The sequence below is a fragment of the Narcine bancroftii genome, chromosome 1, assembly GCF_036971445.1.
Source record: "Narcine bancroftii isolate sNarBan1 chromosome 1, sNarBan1.hap1, whole genome shotgun sequence".
Classification (NCBI taxonomy): domain Eukaryota; kingdom Metazoa; phylum Chordata; class Chondrichthyes; order Torpediniformes; family Narcinidae; genus Narcine; species Narcine bancroftii.
The window spans coordinates 434,480,966-434,502,338 of NC_091469.1; the positions used below are offsets into that span (position 1 = coordinate 434,480,966).

The following is a 21,373-nucleotide window of genomic DNA, read 5'->3' on the forward strand; positions in this document are numbered from 1 at the left end:
ATCCACGCTCCTAAGTTACTGATCATTAAGTCTGTACTCAGAGGAGGAGTCACGTGATGGAGTAGTGGCCGGACGGTGAACTCCAGCCCTCTCCAGAAAAGTCGGGAAAAACAAGAGAAAATACAAAGGCACAGAAATAAAAGTTAAAGAAAAGTGAGTATAAAGGTGGAAAGAAGATGGCGACAAAAAAAGAAAAATCAAAATCAACGGTAAGAAGAGAGGAAGAGAAGACAATGGAGGAACAAAGAGAAGGCCTTACCTGTCCGAAGAGGCCCGATGTGGAGAGAGAAGCCCGCTTCCTCAGGTCGGTAGAAATAGGACTACAAAAATGGCTCGCAGAGCCGAGTAAAAGTGCACAACCGTGCATGAAAAAAAACACACCGACGGGAGGGGGGACCAGCTGGGGAGTCTATCTCCACAACCGGCAACGACAGCTGCAGAACACCTGCAGCAAGAAGAGACCACAGAAGACAATGGAAACGAGAAAGAAGAGAAGAAAAGGGCAACAAAGAAACAACAGATGGCCAACCTAGAGGAAGAAGAAGAGGAAGAGTACAGTGAATTAGAAGAAGAAGGGAAAGGCAAGGTAAAGGATATACTTTCTCTTGTTAGAGGATACATGGAGTCATTTAAAGAATGGCAAACACAGGAATTTAATGATTTAAGAAGAAGAATAAACAACACCGAAGAGAAAGTGAATAAAATAGATATGACCTTAACAGAAATGGGAAAGAAAATGGACAAGAAGGAAGAGCGGGCAGTAGCAGCAGAAATGGAGGTAGAAGACTTAAAAAAGAAATTGGAGGAATCTAATAAAAAAACTAAAGAGACACAAGAACTACTAGCTCAAAAAATAGATATAATGGAAAATTATAGCAGAAGAAATAACATAAAGATAGTGGGCCTTAAGGAAGATGAAGAAGGCAAGAATATGAGGGAGTTTATAAAAGAGTGGATCCCTAAGACCCTAGGATGTCCAGAACTACAGCAAGAAATGGAAATAGAAAGGGCACATAGAGCAATGGCCTCTAAACCACAACCACAACAAAAACCAAGATCTATTTTAGTAAAATTCCTAAGATATACTACAAGAGAAAAGGTACTGGAGAAGACAATGGAAAAAGTAAGAGAGGGCAACAAACCACTGGAGTATAAAGGGCAAAAAATCTTCATTTATCCAGATATAAGTTTTGAACTCCTAAAGAAGAGAAAAGAGTTCAATACAGCAAAGGCGATTTTATGGAAGAAAGGGTATAAATTTATACTAAAGCATCCAGCGGTATTGAAAATATTTATTCCAGGACAACAAAACAGACTATTCTCGGATCCAGAAGAAGCACGAAAATTTGCAGAACAATTACAAAAATAGACTGAGGGATGAAGACGGGTAATGAGAGTAAAAATGATCACGATTGATATGTATGTGGGTAAAGACAAAAATAGACTGAGGGATGAAGACAGGTAATGAGAGTAAAAATGATCACGATTGATATGTATGCGGGTAAAGAGGTATAAGAGTGAATAGAGACAATGTGCATACTTGAATGTATCTGTACTTAGAGAAAAATATAGATAGTATAGACAAGAATTAATAAGGGAAGGTAATGGAATAGAGAGAATAAGGAGGGAATTAAAAGAGTGACCTTTGTGACATATGAAAAGTGAAATCTTTTCTGGGGGGGCTGGGTGGGGGGAAATAGCGGTCACTGCAAAATCAGTTGACGCTTGCGAGTGGATTCGCAAATCCAAATGGAGAGGGGAGATGTGGTTGTCCGACAAGGGATAAAGGACAACTCAGGAGGGGAAGGGGAGATTGGGGATAAAGAAGATAGGAATAGGAGAATAAGGAAAATGTTGGATGTTGTAGGAATGTTGTCATAAAGAGTTGAAAATAAGAAAACAGAAATGGAAAAGGAGAAAAGGTAATGATGGAAAAACGGAAAGAGAAGATAAACAAAATATAAAATGGCTACGCTGAACTATATGACTTTAAATATTAATGGAATACATAACCAAATTAAAAGGAAGAAACTACTAAATTTACTGAAAAAGGAAAAAATTGATATAGCATTTGTCCAAGAAACACACTTAACTGAATTGGAGCACAAGAAATTAAAGAGAGATTGGGTAGGACATGTAACAGCAGCATCATATAATTCAAAAGCAAGAGGAGTGGCTATATTAATTAGTAAAAAGGTGCCATTTAAAATAGAAGAGGAAATAATAGATCCAGCAGGGAGATATGTTATAATAAAATGTCAGATATATTCGGAGTTTTGGAATCTACTTAATATATATTCACCTAACGAAGAAGATCAAAAGTTTATGCAAGATATCTTTTTGAAGGTAGCTAATACGCAAGGGAACATACTAATAGGAGGGGATTTCAACCTAAATTTGGATCCAAATATGGATAAAACGGGGAAAAAAATTAACAGGAAGAACAAAGTAACCAATTTTATAATTAAATCAATGCAAGAAATGAAACTTTTGGATATATGGAGGAAACAAAACCCAAAAGAAAAGGAATACTCATACTACTCGGCTAGACATAAAACATACTCAAGAATAGACCTATTTTTGTTATCAGCTAGTATGCAGGATAGAGTAAGAAAAACAGAATATAAAGCTAGAATACTATCGGACCATTCACCCTTAATATTGACAGTAAAGCTAGAGGACATCCCTCCAAGAATGTATAGATGGAGATTAAACCCCATGCTACTTAAAAGACAGGATTTTAGAGAATTTATTGAAAAACAATTAAAAATGTATTTTGAAGTAAATACGGAATCAGTGGAAGATAAGTTTATACTATGGGACGCAATGAAAGCATTCATTAGAGGGCAAATAATAAGTTATGTAACCAAGATGAAGAAGGACTATAATCAGGAAACAGAGCAGTTGGAAAGGGAAATAGTAAACATAGAAAAAAAATTAGCAATGAAGGAAGATACAACTAAAAGAAGAGAATTGGCGGATAAAAAAATAAAATATGAAACATTACAAACATATAAGGTAGAGAAGAATATAATGAAGACAAAACAGAAATATTATGAACTAGGTGAAAAAACGCACAAAATCCTAGCATGGCAGCTTAAGACAGAGCAAGCTAAGAAAATGGTATTGGCATCAAGGAAAAAAGACAAACAAATTACATATAATCCAAAAGAAATTAAGGAAAACTTTAGAGAATTCTATGAACAATTATACCGAACTGAAAACGAAGGGAAAGAAGGGAAAATAGATGAATTTTTGACTAAAATTGAACTACCAAAACTACAAATAGAGGAACAAAATAAATTAACAGAACCATTTGGAACAGTAGAAATACAAGAGATAATAAAAAAATTACCAAATAATAAGACACCAGGAGAGGATGGATTTCCAATAGAATTCTACAAAACATTTAAAGACTTATTAATACCGCCCCTCCTGGATGTAATCAACCAGATTGATGAGACACAAAACTTACCAGATTTATGTAAAACAGCAATAATTACAGTAATACTAAAACAAGGGAAAGATCCACTCTCACCAGCGTCATATAGACCAATATCTTTGCTAAACACAGATTATAAGATAATAGCTAAACTATTAGCAAACAGATTAGCAGAACAGGTACCAAAAATGGTAAATTTAGACCAAACTGGATTTATCAAAAAAAGACGCACAACAGACAATATTTGTAAATTTATTAACTTAATTCATGCAGTAGAAGGGAATAAAGCACCTACAGTAGCAGTTGCTTTAGACGCAGAGAAGGCCTTCGACAGAGTAGAATGGAATTATTTGTTCAAAGTATTGCAAAAATTCAGTTTACCGGAGAAGTATATTAATTGGATTAAAGCATTATATAAGGGACCGTTAGCGAAAGTGACAGTAAATGGACATGTATCAAAGCAATTTAACTTAAGCAGGTCAACGCGGCAGGGATGCCCACTATCACCTTTATTGTTTGCGCTAGCTATAGAACCACTAGCAGAATTGATAAGAATAGATAATAATATAAAAGGAATAAAAATAAAAGACAGGGAATATAAAATCAGTCTATTTGCGGATGATGTTATAGTGTACTTAACAGAACCAGAACTATCAATAAAAGAATTATATAAGAAATTGAAGGAATATGGAGAAGTGTCGGGTTACAAGATAAACGTAAATAAAAGTGAAGCAATGCCTATGAATAATGCGGATTTCTCAAAATTTAAGAAGGAATCTCCATTCAGATGGCAAATGCAGGCAATAAGATACCTAGGTGTACAAATAAACAAAAATCTAGGCCAATTATATAAACTCAATTACAATCCACTAATGAAAAAATTACAGAACGATTTAGAGCATTGGAAAGATCTACCACTAACACTGATAGGAAGGATAAACTGTATTAAAATGAGCATTTTTCCAAGGATACTATACTTATTTCAGGCATTGCCAATACAACTGACAGAAAAATTCTTCAAAGAGTTAAAGAAAATAATAAGGAAATTTTTATGGAGAGGGGGGAAACCGAGGATAGCACTAGATAAATTAACAGAATGGTATAAACAAGGAGGCTTACAATTGCCAAACTTCAAAAATTATTATAGAGCCGCACAATTAAGATACCTATCAGATTTTTATCAAACAAGGGGAAAACCAGACTGGACGAGATTAGAATTAGATAAAATAGGGGAAAAGATACCTGAACACATATTATATAAATGGGACGAAAAATTGGTACAACATAGAACTTCTCCAGTATTACATCATCTCCTCAATATTTGGAAGAAGATTCATGCAGAAAGAAATAAAATAAATTATCAATTACCAAAACTAATATTGACGCAAAATAAGCTACTCCCTTTTACAATAGACAACCTTTCCTTTAGAAAATGGGAAAAAAAAGGGATTAAAAGAATAGAAAATTGTTTTTTCAGGAAGTAGATTCTTATCCTTTGAACAAATGAGAGATAAGTACAATATAACTGGAGATACAGCGCTGGCATATTACCAACTGAGATCCTACTTGAAAGATAAATTAGGAAGCAATTTGAGTTTACCAGAGGGAAGAAACCTTGAATATGTGATTACAGATACAATGTTAATCAAAAGATTTATAACAAATATGTATATTATACTGCAAGAAAAGGAGAATGAGGAAACAAATGGTAAAACTAAACAAAAATGGGAACAAGATTTAAATATAAAGATAAAAAAGGAAACATGGGAGAAATTATGTTCTGGAACGATGAGAAATACAATAAATACGAGGCTACGTATGATACAATATAATTGGTTACACAGACTATACATTACACCGCAAAAGTTAAATAAATGGGACCCAACAGTATCTGATAGATGTTTTCGATGTAAAAAAGAAATGGGAACAACAATTCATGCAATCTGGACATGTGAGAGAGTAGAAAAATTTTGGGATGATCTCAGTCAGATATTAAATAAAATAACAGAAAACAATATACCAAAGAATCCAGAGATCTTTCTCCTAAGTAACATAACAAACAAAGAATTTGGAATTGATTTGGAGGATGCACAAAAAAGATTTGTTAAGATAGCCCTAGCCGTAGCAAAAAAATGTATTATGTCAACCTGGAAATTGGAAGATAATTTGAAAATACAACTATGGTATATAGAAATGAATAAATGTATTCCATTAGAAAAAATAACATATAGTTTAAGAAATAATATTGAAATATTCGAACAAGTATGGGAGCCTTACATTAAATACAATAGCGAAAACCTACCGGGGACAAACATTACCTAAGTTGATGGAAGGAGAAGGAAAGAAAAGAATGGACTCAGTAGAATTTCTGGTGTATTTTTGTTGAATGACAACATTGTCTGACTGGCTTAATGCAACCTAGATTGTATACCTAAAATGGATGAGGTGGGGGGGTGGCTTGGGAGGAGGGGGGGGGGGGGAGAAAAAGTCACTGTATATGTGTGAAAAAGAAAAAGTGTATATCATGGCGTATATCAGTGTATATCAAAGTGTATATCAAAGGAGGAAAAACCCAACACCCAACCCCAACCAACCAATTTTCCCCTGCAACCGCTGCAATCGTGTCTGCCTGTCCCGCATCGGACTTGTCAGCCACAAACGAGCCTGCAGCTGACGTGGACTTTTTACCCCCTCCATAAATCTTCGTCCGCGAAGCCAAGCCAAAGAAGAAGATATCATGGCTAATGTGATTTATGGTGTGAAAAATAAAAAATTTAAAAAAAAAGTCTGTACTCAGCCTTCTGGTTTGTCCTTCCAAAATGCATCACCTCACACTTATCCGGATTGAATTCCATCTACCACTATTCCACCCAATTATGCATTCTGTCTATATCCTTTTTTTTTTAACCTAGAACCACCTTCAGCACCATCCACAACTCCTCTAATCACCCGCAAACTTACTGACCCATCCTTCCGCCTCTTCATCAAGGTCATTTATAAAGATCACAAAGATCAGGAGTCCCAGAACAGATTCTTGTGTAAATCTACTAGTCACTGACCTCCAGGCAGAATACTTTCATTCCACTACTACTCTCTGCTTTCTACATTCAAACCAATTTTTTTATCCACACAGCCAATATTCCCTGGGATCCCATGCCTCATGACTTTCTGAACAAGTTTCTCATGGGGACCTTGTCAAATCCCTTACTATAATCTATATAGACCTCATCTACTGCCCTAGCCTCATCAATTTCCTTTGTTACCTCTGCAAAAAACACAATTATGTTCATTAGGCACAACCTTCCCTTCACAAAGCCATGCTGACTATCCTTGAGTAGACTATTCTTCTCCAAATGCTCATAGATTCTATTCTTAAGCATCCTCTCCATTAGTTTGCACATCACTGACTTAAGACTCACCAATCTTTGATTCCCCCGATTCTCCCTATTTCCTTTTTTAAATAAGGAGACAACATATGACATTCTCCAATCCTCTGGCACCTCCCTGTGACCAAAGAGGACTCAAAGATCATAGCCACTGCTCCAGTTATTTTTTCCCTCACTACCCACAGCATTCTTGGGTATATTATATCCAGTCCTGGGAACTTAGCAATCTTAACATTTTTAAGAAGATCCAACACTTCCTTAATCTCAACATCGTCCAGCTCACAAGCCTGTTCTATTCTAACTTCACCCTAATCAAGTACCTTTTCTTGTGAATACTGAAGAAAAGTATTCTCCGCCTCCAGGCATATGTGGTCTCCTTTATATTTTAGCAGCCCCACCTTCATTCTTGGCATCCTTCTGATCTTCACATATGCATAGAAAGCCTTGGGATTCTCCTTAATCCTACGTGCTAATGCCTTCTTATGAGCCCTTCCTGTTTCTTGCTTCCTATATCTAATGTATGCATTCTTCTTCCTCTTGGCTAATTGCCTGACCTGTTTTGTCAACCACAGTTCCCTTTTCCTCCTATTCTTTTCCTGTCCTAATGGACAAACCTATCTTAAACCCAGCACAAGTGGTCCCTAAACTTCCTCCACGTTAGTTCTGTACTTTCACCCTTGAACATCTGTTTCTAGTTTACTTTCGCTAGTTCCTGCCTCATACCATCATAATTAGCCATTCCCCAATTAAACACTTTCCCATTTTATCTGTTTTTATCCTTATCCATAGCTATGCTAAAGCTCAGGGGGTTGTGGTCACTCCACCAAAATGCTCCCCCATCAAAAGGTCTGCCACCTGACCAAGTTCATTACCCAGAATTTGATCCAGTATGGCCTCTCCTCTTGTCGGCTGGTCCACATACTGTGTCAGGAGTCTTTATTGAACACACCTGACAAATTCAGTCCCATCTATCTCTCTTGCAGTCAGGAAGTTCAATATTAAGGAAGTTGAAGTCACCCATAACAACCCTGTATTTCCCACACCATTCTAAAATATGCCTGTTTATCTGCTTCTCGGTATCCCTAGGGCTATTTGGGTGGCCTATAAATGAATCCTACTATAGTGATTGCTCCCTTCCTATTTCTGAATTCCACCCACACTGTCTCAGTAGACAGTCCCTCAGCTACATCCTTCCTTTCTATAGCCGTGATACTGTCTCTGACCAGTAATACTAAGCCCCTCCCCCTCTCCTTACCTCCCATCCTATTCCTCTTAAAACACCTAAACCCTAGTATCTGCATCAACCAATCCTCCCCTTCCTCTAGCCAAGGCTCTATAATGCCCACAACTTCATAGTTCCATGTATGGATCCATGGTCTAAGTTGATCCCCTTTATTCCTCACACTCCTAGCATTGAAAACTAACTACATTTCTGTTAAATCCCCTGCCTGTCTTACCTTACAAACTCAGAATACATGACATCATGCTTTTGACCTTTTGCCTTATTCTCTGCACTCTCATTCTGGTTCCCACGCCCCTGCAAAACTAGTTTAAACCCTCCCCAACAGCTCCAGCAAACTAAACCAAGCTGGTAGACCAGTAGCCTTTTTCTCTCGGACATTACACGGGCCAGAGTTGAGACATTTTTCTATTGAAAAGGAAGCGTGAGCTATCGTGGAAGCCATTCGCTATTGGAGACATTTTGTAGCCGGAAGGAAATTTGCTTTGCTGACTGAACAAAAATCTGTCACCTACATGTTCAACACTAAGTTGAGGAGCAAGATCAAAAACGAGAAGATTATGCGTTGGCGAATTGAACTTTCTACCTATGATTATGACATACTCTATCACCCAGGAAAACTCCTGTTCCACTGAGGTTTCAGAAAAAGTAGGAGAAGAAGAAGAAGAAGAAGAAGAGCTAGCTGAATCAGATCTGATCTCTCCAGATCAGCATAGCAATGTTGTGGCAGTACCCCTGTTTAGCAGTAGCACTCGAGCATTGTTTCTTCTTCTTATTCTTCAGCTCACGGCATGAGCCAGGCGAGGACTCTCATGCATGGCAGGCTCTGGCCCAGTGCCCTCACTTCCCGCATAACCATATAACCATATAACCAGTTGGCACAATTGGCTTGCTGGGCGGGGCACTGGGAGCGAACATGTAGCACAAAACCGCAGAAGTAGCATTTTCTGTAGCAGCTTTTATTCTGCGGTTTAGTGGCGCTCAGCAGCGGATTGTCACCACGGGCGGGTTTCGGGGGTGCCGCTTCAGCACCTCTCTCTTTCTCAAGAGCTTTAGCACCTTGTAGAGTAGACTTTAGGATCTTCGCTTGTTGCAGAGCTGCATTAAAAGTCAAGCCCGGGGTCTCCAGTAAATGTTGCCTGATGTACCCCGTTTCCAATCCACTTATGAATGCGTCCAGCATCAAGGGCTCTCAGTGGGCTTCGACCATGACAGCAGCACAAGCACAGGCTCTGGATAGCCCTTTTAGTGCGAGTGCAAAGCCATCTTCGCTCTCTCCTGTTTGTTTTTTTTCGAATGTGAAGCTGATGTCTTGTGAACAATGTGTTCTGTGGCATATCATAATAGGACCTGAGGAGATTCACTGCATTCTGGTAGACAGCTGTCTCTCTGACCACGGAGAGGGGCATTTCTCCAAGAAGAACCACAAGTTGATCCATTTTCGCTGTGTCTTGCACAACATTGTTCACTCGCATGTATGCTTCAAAACACTGGAGCCAGTGGTGAAAAGTTTCTCCAGCTCAGGTGGCATCTTGATTTCTCTCGAGTCTTCCAGGTTTCAGGGAAGTATCCGTGATTGTTTGTCTGTTAATAAAATTGATATGCCATAGACAAGGACCAGTCAAGTATCATTCCAATACTGGGCTTTTATTAACAGACAAAACTGGCCAGTGGGAAAGGTTCTCCATCTGTTATACCAGTAGGGTGGAGATCTCTACAGCCATAGCCAATAGCAAGCAGTCAGTATAATACGCCCCTCCCCATTTCATCATCACAAAATGTGGAGTAAGAACGACATACACACAGATGAGTCGAGGTTGAACACTGATCTTTTTGCTCTGCCAGCTCTGCTTATATTCTCTCCCTGCCTCTGACGACAGGAGTGATGTCATCGCTGCACCAGCCTATAACTGGCTGGCATTCCCACCATTGCCCACTGTTTCCTGCCATGTGGGAGGTCACGAAGGATGACAGCCGTTGGTTCCTGTGGGGCCCTCTTGATCGCCGTGTTCACTGGTCATTTTGTGAGCTGGGCTGTGATTCGGTTTGTGGGCTGCTACAACTCGATGGAATATGGAAATGCAGAATTGTATTCCCCCTGGAGAAAATTACGTACAATTTGAGGAAGAAATATGGCACATTAGTTGCGCTGTGGCACGGATGTAATTATACTCCTTTTAGATAAAGTGATTACAACAACCATTCCAGGAGTGGAATGCTTGAGATCAGTGAAGTGGGTTGTGGCGCAAGTGATGTGCTCTTGTATTTTGTTCCTTATCCTTTTATTTTAGGTTTCTGTGGGTTCTTCTTAAGTTGCCTTAAGGGTTTTTGATTTTAATAATATTTTGTTCTTTGTCTTTGTTTAATTTATATAATATTTTCTTCTTTGCATTTGATTATGGGAAGGAGGGGAGAGGGGTAGGGAATAAAATAAACTCTGTATGATATTCACTTTTATTGGGGAAAAATGTATTGTTTATTTGGATTTATGAGTCCTTGAAAATCAAAAATAAAATATTTTTTTTAAAAAACTTCAAATTCCTGGCTGACAACATCTCTTGAGGATCTGTCCTGGAGCCTCCAAGTTGATCGAATCATGAAGAAGGCTTCCCAGCAGCTATATTCTGTGAGGATTTTGAGGAGATTTGGTATGTCAAAAACTTTTACAGGTGTATTGTGGAGAGCAATCTTGCTGGTTGCATCACTGGTACGAAGATACCAATGCTCAGGACAAAAAAAAAGACTTGGCCTACGACATTACAGGCACCAAACTTCACTCCAAAGAGGCAGTGTCTTAAATAAGCAGCCTCTATTTGCAAGGTCTCCCACTACCCAGGCCAAGCCCTCTTCACTCTGCTACCATCGGGACAAAGATACATAAGCCTAAAAACGAGCACTCAGCAGCACAAGGACAGCTTCTTCCCTGTTGCCATCAAATTTCTAAATGACCAATGAACCAAAGATACTGCCTTACTTTGACTTTTCATGCACTGTTTTTATTTATTGTTGTAATTTTGTGACTTGTTCATGACAATTTGTTCTGATTCTGAAGTGCCTGGAACAGGCTGCCAGGAGTAGTGGTGGAAGCAGATAGGAAAGTAGACTTTAAGAAGCTTGTAGATAGACACGTGAAATGGCAATGATAATGCGAGCAAATTTTAGTTGAATTCAGGTATCAGGTTCAGTGGAGGCAAATGGGCCAAAATGATTCTAGGCATTATGCCATGAAATGGTTTAAATTTAAATGTAGACATACAGCATGGTAACAAGCCATTTCAGCCCATGAATCAGTGCTACCCAATTTCCACCCAATTAACCTACACCCCCAGTACATTTCAAACAGTGGGAGGAAATCGCAGCCCACAGGGAAAACCCATGCAGATACAGGAGAACGTAGAAACTCCTTACAGACAGCTCAGGATTCAAGCTCCAGTCCTGATCACTGGCGCTGTAAAGGCATTGCACTAACCAATGCACCAATCATGCTGACTGTTGCCAACCTTGCTGCCACTTAAATGCAGAAACAGAGTTCTATATTTCTGTTTCTGCTTGAAATAAGGAGTTACACATTGGCAGTTTTACAAATATTTTACTGAATCCAATCTGCCTGGCCCTGTCAGAATTTTGAGTCAACTAGATCCCCTCTCATTCTGAAAGCATGAACCTGGGTGTATTGGTCATCTTATGGTGACCCTACTGTTTTTGATTTCCTACCTGATTTCAGAAAACCTCAGTGTAAACTCAAGGAGTAATATCCTTTTTGATTTTGGCACTTCATAGGCTCGAGACTTTAACCTTGAGTGTAGCTGCTTGAAATCATAACCACTCCTCCGATTTTTGACTGCAAACACTGGCAACAATTCTGTTGTTAACCATCTTTTAGGTCTTTTGCCCCAAATCTCCAAATGTGATTTTTTTTTAAATTTGTTTTTAAATTACTTTAATCTGAAATGTAAACGAGCTTAGTTACATCCTGGCGTACTCTTTTCAGTACTTTTTTTTCCATGTTTCCAATTTCCATAGTGTTTTGGTTTTGTTTAAGCAATCCATGGCTTGACAGACCAGATATGACCTAACTTCAAGACTTTGGGGCAATTAAATATATTTTGTTATGGCAATGTATGCATTTACATGAAGCATAATTAACATCTTTTAATAACAGGAAGGAAGCATATGGAATGAAATTGAAAAAGAACTAAAGCAGGAAAATATCCACCCTGTTCTCAGAGATATTGAGGGCTTGCATGCTATAACAAAGCATTATGAGAATGTTAGCAGACAGGTGGCACTGTATCAAACTGAAATACTGGAAAACCAGCAAAAACATGAACTGCTGAATGAACAGAAAATGTACGACAAGGTAAGTTGTATTTACATCGATTTTAGAATCAAATGTATGTACCTTTTATGGGGTTGAAGTAAAACATTTAGCTGGCCAGTTTCAGTCATTTTGATAAATATTTTTTTAATATTTTCTTGACAATTGGATCAGCAATGTTTTCCCTAAAAATCTAACAACTTTATGATGTTTTTGAGGTCTTAGACTGTTGTCTGATGCAATCCGAATTAATTACTTATAATTGTTTTATAATGGAATATCTTATATTTAATTTTGGAATTAGATTAGTTTGGGGGAGGGTAGGCTAACAGGGTTTTGTTGTAGTTTTGTAGTGGTACACTGGGGGAAGGGGGAGAGTGGGCAGAACCAGCACTAACAGCTCCAAACTTATGATAGCTAGACACAACAGGCTCCTATCTACTGGCAACTAGCCATTACAGCCACGAGCATAGTGACTCAGCAATACCCATAGGTCTACAGAGAAGCCCTGGCCTACTCAACGTGAATGTCATGAGGTAGTACATACTCAAGCTGTCATGATGCCAGGTTACCTGTTGTTTGTCTATATCAAGCCTGACAGCATGTCAATAAATGCTTTTGCTCTTCTCTGGCTGAAACCTGAGGTGTGGACTCATTATTCATCCTATTTCAATATCACAGCATAGGTCCGTAACTTTGCCACAGTTTGTAGTTTTTTTTAGTTTTTAGAATTCACTATTTTAATTTTTATAAATAGAGTTTCAGCATGTATTGTTAATGTTTTATTATGCACTTATGCCATAATATTCTTAATTTTTGACACTATATACATTGCATAAATAAAATATTAAAAAAGACAATTGGATCAGAGAAATATTCCCATTTGAAGATTCTTGCCAAGGCAATTGAATGTGAAATATGGAAATTTAAGTATCTAATAGTGGTATTCTGTACACTGTCTAATATTTTAGTTATTACATTGGTTTTCTGCAAAATGTCGATAAACCCCATTATGAAATGGAGTCTGATATAACTGCACCTAAAATTAACTTCTAAGGTTTATTCCATAATCTTGAAATATGCTTAATTGGTCCAAATAAAGTATTTTTATAATACTTTTACAGATTTCAGATTTATTTTCAGAGTGTCCCTAGGACACTCAGGGAGGCTAGTGGACAGTTAGTGGGGCCATTAACAGAGATATTTAGGATGTCACTGGCCACGGGGGTGGTACCAAAGGATTGGAGGGTGGCGCATGTGGTTCCTCTGTTTAAGAAAGGGTCCAAATGCAAACCTGGGAATTATAGGCCTATAAGTCTGAAGTCTGTGGTGGGCAAGTTGATGGAAAGTGTTCTGAGAGATGCTATTTGCAAATTTTTGGAGGTACAAGGATTGATAGGGAGTAATCAGCATGGTTTTGTCAGGGGTAGATCATGCTTGACAAACCTGATTGAGTTCTTCGAGGGGGTTACAAAAAAGGTTGATGAAGGGAAAGCTGTGGATGTTGTCTATTTGGACTTTAGTAAAGCTTTTGACAAAGTTCCCCACAGGAGGTTAGGAAAAAAGGTGGAGGCATTAGGTATAAATAAGGAGGTAGTGAAATGGATTCAGCAGTGGTTGGATGGAAGGTGTCAGAGAGTAGTGGTAGAAAATTGTTTGTCCAATTGGAGGCCGGTGACTAGTGGTGTTCCTCAGGGTTCGGTCCTGGGTCCACTATTATTTGTTATATATATTAACGATCTGGATGTAGGGGTAGAGAATTGGATAAGCAAGTTTGCGGATGACACAAAGATTGGTGGTGTTGTGGACAGTGAGGTAGATTACCGTAGATTAAAAGGTGATTTAGGAAGGCTGGAGGTGTGGGCTGAGAAATGGCTGATGGAATTTAATACAGAGATATGTGAGGTGCTGCATTTTGGAAAGGCAAATTTAAATAGGTCATATACATTGAATGGTAGACAATTGAGGAGTGCAGAGCAACAAAGAGATTTAGGAGTTATGGTAAATAGTACCCTCAAGGCTGATACTCAGGTAGATGGTGTGGTGAAGAAGGCATTTGGAATGTTGGCCTTCATAAATCGGAGTATTGAATTCAAGAGTAGAGAGGTTATGATGAAATTGTACAAGGCATTGGTGAGGCCAAATTTGGAGTACTGTGTACAGTTTTGGTCACCAAATTATAGGAAAGATATAAACAAAATAGAGAGAGTGCAGAGAAGGTTCACGAGAATGTTGACAGGATTTCAGGGACTGAGTTACAGGGAAAGGTTGTGCAGACTGGGGCTTTTTTCTCTGGAGCGTAGAAGATTGAGAGGGGACTTGATAGAGGTGTTTAAGATTTTAAAAGGGACAGTCAGAGTAAATGTGGATAGGCTTTTTCAATTAAGAGTGCGGAAGATTCAAACTAGAGAACATGGTTTAAGATTGAAGGGGGAAAATTATAAGGGGAACATGAGGGGAAATTTCTTACGCAGAGGGTGGTGGGGATGTGGAATGAGCTTCCGGTAGACGTGGTCGAGGCGGGATCATTGGTTACATTTAAGGAAAGACTGGATCATTATATGGATAGGATGGGACTAGAGGGGTATGGACCGGGTGCTGGTCAGTTGGACTAGGAGGGTGGGGATTTGCTACGGCATGGACTAGTAGGGCCGAACTGGCCTGTTCTGTGCTGTAAGTGGTTATATGGTTATACATACATAATCTCACATTCTATACAACCCTGAGATTCTTTTTCCTGCTGGCAAGCCAAAATAAGTGCAAAACACACTGTACTCAATGTACACATGTAACCAAATATAGAAATGTAAACAAACTGACTGTAATACAGAGAAAGAAAAACCCAATAAAGTGCAAAAGTAAGAGTTCTTAAATGACTCCTAGATTGAGTTTGTTGCTGAGGAGTCTGCTGGTGGAAGGATAGGAGCTGAATTTCAAAATTCAGTTTTGGGATCTGGCAGTCTTTATTGACTATCCCTAGTTTCTCTTGAGAAGGTGAGGGTGCAGTCCTGTAACAGAGAAAATACCCCTGTTAAGGAGGATTCAGATTCTGCTATATTGAAGAATTGGCAATATTCTTCCAAGTCTAAAAGGTGTGCATCCTCATACAATGTCCGTTCAGTTATTTGTGATGGATCATGTGTAGTTTGTGGACAGTGATCTCTGAAATGGCAAGGGGTAAGCAATGGTTTTGTTGGAGACAAAAGATTAAGATCAAGGCTGTCTTAGATTAACCAAACGGATCCGATTATAAGTTTGCTCCAGTCATTTCACCAACTCTTGGGAAACATGATATTGGTAAGAGCCATTTACTTGTGCTTTCCTTATACATTAATTTATTCTTTGCATTTTTTGACAAGCCCGGTTTTTTGACCACCCAATAGTCAGAGAGAATTGGACCATATCTGCAAGAAGTTAGGAGACAGCTGTAGTAAACAAATTTGTGATTGTAACTTTTAACTTTTCCACACATTCACTGGGACTCCCATACTGCAAAAGAACTGGCAGGCTTAGAGTTTGTCAAATGTGTTCAGAAAAGTTTTCTAAATCATTATATCAAGGAACCAACTAGAGAAAGTACAAAACTGGATCTCCTATTCGGGGGTGAGTAAGGTGATAGAAGTATGTGTAGGTGAACACTCTGAGTTAAGTGATCAGAATTGCATTAGTTTCAAGATAATTAAAGATACGGATAGGTCTAGTCCACGGGTTGAAATTCTAAATTGATGAAAGGCCAATTTTGAGGAAATGAGCAAAGATCTAAAATGTGTGGATTGGACTAGGTTGTTTCCTGTCAAGGATGTGCTCAGAGAGTGGGAGGCCTTCAGAGGTGAAATTTTGAGTACAGAGTTTGTATTTTCCTGTATGGATTAAAGGCAAGAGTTAACAGCCATAAAAAAGCTTGATTTTCAAGGGATATTGGGGATCTGGCTCTGAAGAAGAGAGAGGGGTAAAGCAGATATAGGCAACAAAGAGCAAATGAGGTATTTGAGGAGTATAAAAATACAGAAAAAAAGAGAGAAATCAGAGGGCAAAAAAGACATCCTTTGGCAGACATAAGGTGTAGATCAGAGTGGACAGCTATGTATGGATCCTTAAGAGATGGGGAGATCTTAAATGATTTTTTTTGTATCTGTATTTACTCAGGAAACTGGCACAGAGTCTTAAGAAGTGAGGCAAGTAAGCAGTGAGGTCATGGAACCTATACAATTTAAAGATGAGGAGGTGCTAAAGCAAATAAAGATAGATAATTCCCCAGGCCTGACAAGGTGTTTCCTCGGACCTTAAGGGAGACTAGTCCAGAAATTGTAGGGGCCCTATCAGATTTCCAACTTCTATATTGACATTATTTTCAAGGTCAATTGTACAAAAAAAAATTACTTCTGGAGTAAAGCTCCTTCTTCAGTGATCCTACAGAGAGCATATTGGCATTGTGGGCTCTTTTCCGTTACAAATTACCTGAGACTTATTTGAGTATACATGACAAATTAGGGCTCAATCTTTGAGAAACACTTGAGAGTGATAAAGTTTACTTGCAATCCTAATTATCAGCAGAGCATATTTTCAGACCAGCATTCTAGGGTGAAACTAAATTTTCCTTTGAGCAGTTAGTTGCTTTACTCTGTCCTTGAGTTTCCTTGTACTTGTGCAATTTATCTAACATAGAGAAGATTTTTTCAACAAATGTGATACTAAAATATAATCTTGTAAATATTAATGGTATCATATGAACAAACTTTTTTTTAAACAAGATACGACATAACTTCAAACAAAGAGAATTATCCATGAAATCATGGAATGAATATGTGGCTAGGACTTCAAACCATGAAATTTTGAAGGCAAGTATTGTTTTATTTAGTAAAGTTAAAATTGATTTTTTTTCTTCATTCTATGTACTGAATTATGTAAAGGTTAGAAACTCAAGTGCGTACTTGGCTGTTTTATCTCTTTTAAATGTTTTAATTAAAAAAACATTACATTTAGATATGCAGCACAGTAACAGGTCATTTCAACCCTCGGGTCCCTGCAGCCCAATTTACCTACACCCCCAGTATGTTTCGTTAAGCAATATTAACATTGAAACTTGTAATTATTTTGTTACTTTTTTTGCCTTATTTTTTCTTTGGCTTGGCTTCGCGGACGAAGATTTATGGAGGGGTAATGTCCACGTCAGCTGCAGGCTCGTTTGTAGCTGACAAGTCCGATGCGGGACAGGCAGACACGGTTGCAAGGGAAAATTGGTTGGTTGGATGATGCACTACTTTGGAAGGATTTCGATTTAGTTAAAGCACAAATTTTCTGCTTTAGTCCCACTTTTGATCAAAACCAACGTTGTTCATATTCTGCATTATGAACCATAAGACTAAAAGCAGGAGTAGGCATGGTTAGCATAGCAGGTTAGCGCAATGCTGATACAGCGCCAGTGATCGGACTGGGGTTCGAATCCTATGCTGTCTGTTAGGAGTTTGAACTTCCTCTCAGCATCTGCATGGGTTTCCTCATAGCCTCTAGTTTCCTTCCACTGTTCAAAAATACTGGAGGTTGCAGGTCAATTGAATGTAATTTGACCAAAAGGGCCTATTACCGTGCTTTATGTCTAAATTTAATTTTTTTTTAAAATTAGGCCATTCAGTTTTTCAAGACTGCTCTGCCATTCAATAAGATAATGACAGAATCAACAATCCTGAAGTCCACTACCTACTCTCTCCCAATAACTGATTAGAAATCCCTTTTTATTCCCTTTCAAATCTCTGGAACAGGAGGTCCAAAGACTCAACACTGAGAGAAGAAATTCTTTCTCATCTCATTCTCAAATGATCATACCCTTATTCTGAGAAAAAGGTTATTCTCATCGGAGGTAACATCATGTCACATTTACCCTGTCGAATCTCTTACTATTTTTGTTTCCATAAGACATGTAGTGCCATCAATGTTTGGAATAAACACAGTTTTTTCCTTTATTTGCACTTGTGCTCCACAGTTTTAAATTTGTAATCAAACAATTCAAATGTAATTAAAGTGCACATTCCAGATTTTATTCAAGGTTATTTGTATACATTTTGGATTGATGACTGTTTTGGAGGGTGCGGGCAAAATTCTTGCTTGCGATAGACAGCAGTGAGATACCTTTGTAAGTTTGGTTTGCTTCCCTTATTTTTGGAGTGAGTCACATTGAGGGCATCGCGGAAGTTGTCAGGCATCTCTTCTGTGAGCCAGATGTCTTCGAAGTTGTCTTGGAACACCTGAAATGCATTTGGGCTTAAAGCTTTGTTGATCTCAGCAGGAATACCATCCTGCCCTGTTGCTTTATTTGAATTCATCTGCAAGATTACTTTATTGGTAGAGTGCGACAGGTCTAGATCATCCAGTACTGGCTGCTGAGGGATATGCTGTAAAACATCAGGATCAACTGTGGACGGCCTTTTGAGTAGGTTGGACAGCAAAGGGGAGCATCCTGATTTAGAAGGACCATAAACTGACTTAATGGCACTGAAAATCTCTCTGGTGGCATGCATGTCTGCATAACATTCCACCTGCTCAGCTTTTCTCTGCCACCACTTGTCCTTCATTTCTTGCAGTACTGCCTGTACTTTGGACTGCAGATGTTTAAACATGTCTTTCTTTGAGACAGATGATGGGTCATTTTGTTCTTGGCCCAAAGGGCTACTGAAATGCTCTCGTGGTTTTCATCAAACCAATCTTGATGCACTTGGGTTTTCATTCCAAGTATAGTTGTTACTCTTAAGTAACCAACCATTAACCGTTCTCAGCCTTCTGGTTGTTCCTTCCAAAATGCATCATCTCACACTTATCTAGATTGAATTTCAACTGCCTTTTTTCAACCCAACTCTGCATCTTGTCTATATCCTTTAGTAACCTTGCAATCTTCAACTCCACCCATAACTCCTCCAACTTTTATGTAATCCACAAACTTACTAACCCATTCTTCTGCCTCTTCACCCAGGTTATTCATAAAAATTACTAAGAGGAGGAGTCCTAGAACAGATCTTTGTGGCACCCTACTAGTCACCAACCTCCAGGCAAAATTTTTTTTAATTTTTTTAATTTAATTCTTTCCTTCCACTGCCACTCTCTGCTTTCTTCTTGCAAGCCAATTTTTTTTATACATACAGACAAGGTTCCACTGATCCCATGCCTCATGACTTTCTGGATGAGTTTCTCATATAGGACCTTGTCAATTGCCTTGCTAAAATCCATGTAGATCACATCTACCACTCTACCCTCATCAATTCTTGTTAACTCCTCAAAAAACTCAATTAAACTTGTGATACTCGACCTTCCCTTCACAAAGCCATGCTGACTATCCTTGAGTAGGCTATATTTCTCCAAATGCTCATAGATCCTATCCTTAAGAATCCTCTGGATAAGTTTACACACCACTGAAATAAGACTCACGGTCTATAATTCCCATAATTTTTCTCATTTTTTTTTTAAACAAAGGAACTATATTTGCCATTCTCCAATACTCTGGTACTTCCCCTGTGGCCAAAGAGGATTCAAAGATCATAGTAACTGCCCCAGGTATCTCTCCTCTCACATCCCACAGCAGCCTGGAGTATATCTCATCCGGCCACGGAGATTTATCAATCTTCATGTTTTAAGAAGATCCAATACTTTCTCTTCCTTAATCTCCACATTGTCCACCACACAGGCTTGTTCATTTTCAACCTCACCCTGATCAAGGTGCTATTTTCTTGTGAATACTGATGCAAAGTATTCATTTAGGACCTCCTCAAACTCCTCTGACTCCAGGCACACGTTGCCTCCTTTATCCTTTAGCAGCCCCACCTTCATTCTCATCATCCTTCTATTCTTCACATACACATAGTTCCCTTTTCCTACCATCTTTTTTCTTGTTCCAGTGAGACAAACCTCTCCTGAACCCTGCACAAGTGGTCCTTGAACTTCCTCCACAGTATTTCTGTGTTTTCACCCTTAAACATCTGTTTCCAATTTATTCTCGCTAGTTCCTGCCTCATCCCTTCATAATTAGCCCTTCTCCAGGTAAGCACATTTTTATTTTTTTAATCCCTTTCTATAGCGATGCTGAAGCTAAGGGAGCTGTGGGCACTCTCACCAAAATGCTCCCCCACCTGATCAGGTTCATTCCCCAGAACCAGGTCCAGCATGGCCTCACCTCTCATCGCCTGGACCACATGCTGTGTCAAGAATCCTTCTTGAACAAACCTGACAAATTCATCCCTATCTATCCCTTTTGCAGTCAGGAGGTTCCCGTCAATATTAGGGAAGTTCAAATCATCCATAACTACAATCCTTTATTTCCTCCATCATTCCAAAATCTGCCTGCTAATCTGCTCCTCGGTATCCTGAGGGGTATTTGAGGGCCTATAGACTATTCCCTTCCTCCAGCCAAGTTTCAGTAACAGCCTCAACATTGTAGTTCCACGTACTGATCGGTGCTCTATCTACATTTCAAATTCTCTAACTGGCTACCTTTATGTTTTGTCACCTGCCTGTCTTTCCTCACCAACTCAGAGCATAACATCATGCTTTTGCCCTTCTACCCTAATCTCTGCACTCACATTTTGCTTCCCACCCCCCCCCCTCACCAAACTAGTTTAAACCCTCCCCAACAGCTCTAGCAAACCTTCCCGACAGGATATTGGCCCCCTCCAGTTCAGCTGCAGCCTGTCCTTTTTGTACAGGTAAGTCCTTCCCCAGAAGAGATCCTAATGATCCAGAAATCCTGCCCCCTGCACCATCTCTTCAGCCATACATTCATTTGCCACAACTTCCTGTTCCTACCCTGCACAGGCAGAAATCCTGAGATTACCATAATTGAGGTCCTGCTTTTTAACTTTTTTCCTAACTCCCTATTTTCCCTCTTCAGGACCTCATCCCTACTCTTATCTATGTCATTGGTTCCAACATGAGCCATAACATCTGTTTGCTTGCTCTCCCGCTCCAGACTGCTATGAACTCAATCAGAGACATCCCTGACCCTG

At 39.0% G+C, this 21,373-nt stretch overlaps 1 protein-coding gene across 1 annotated transcript in view; it reads left to right on the forward strand.

The window, feature by feature from the left end:
* The window catches only part of LOC138760621 (cilia- and flagella-associated protein 69-like), a 147,947-nt gene extending 129,839 nt beyond the window's left edge, over nucleotides 1-18,108 (forward strand). The window contains exons 20-22 of the mRNA XM_069931451.1: nucleotides 12,231-12,428; nucleotides 17,138-17,224; nucleotides 18,010-18,108. Of these exons, the coding sequence (XP_069787552.1) occupies nucleotides 12,231-12,428; nucleotides 17,138-17,224; nucleotides 18,010-18,108 (384 nt within the window). The remainder of the gene's footprint in view (nucleotides 1-12,230; nucleotides 12,429-17,137; nucleotides 17,225-18,009) is intronic.
* The last annotated feature ends 3,265 nt before the right edge of the window (nucleotides 18,109-21,373 follow it).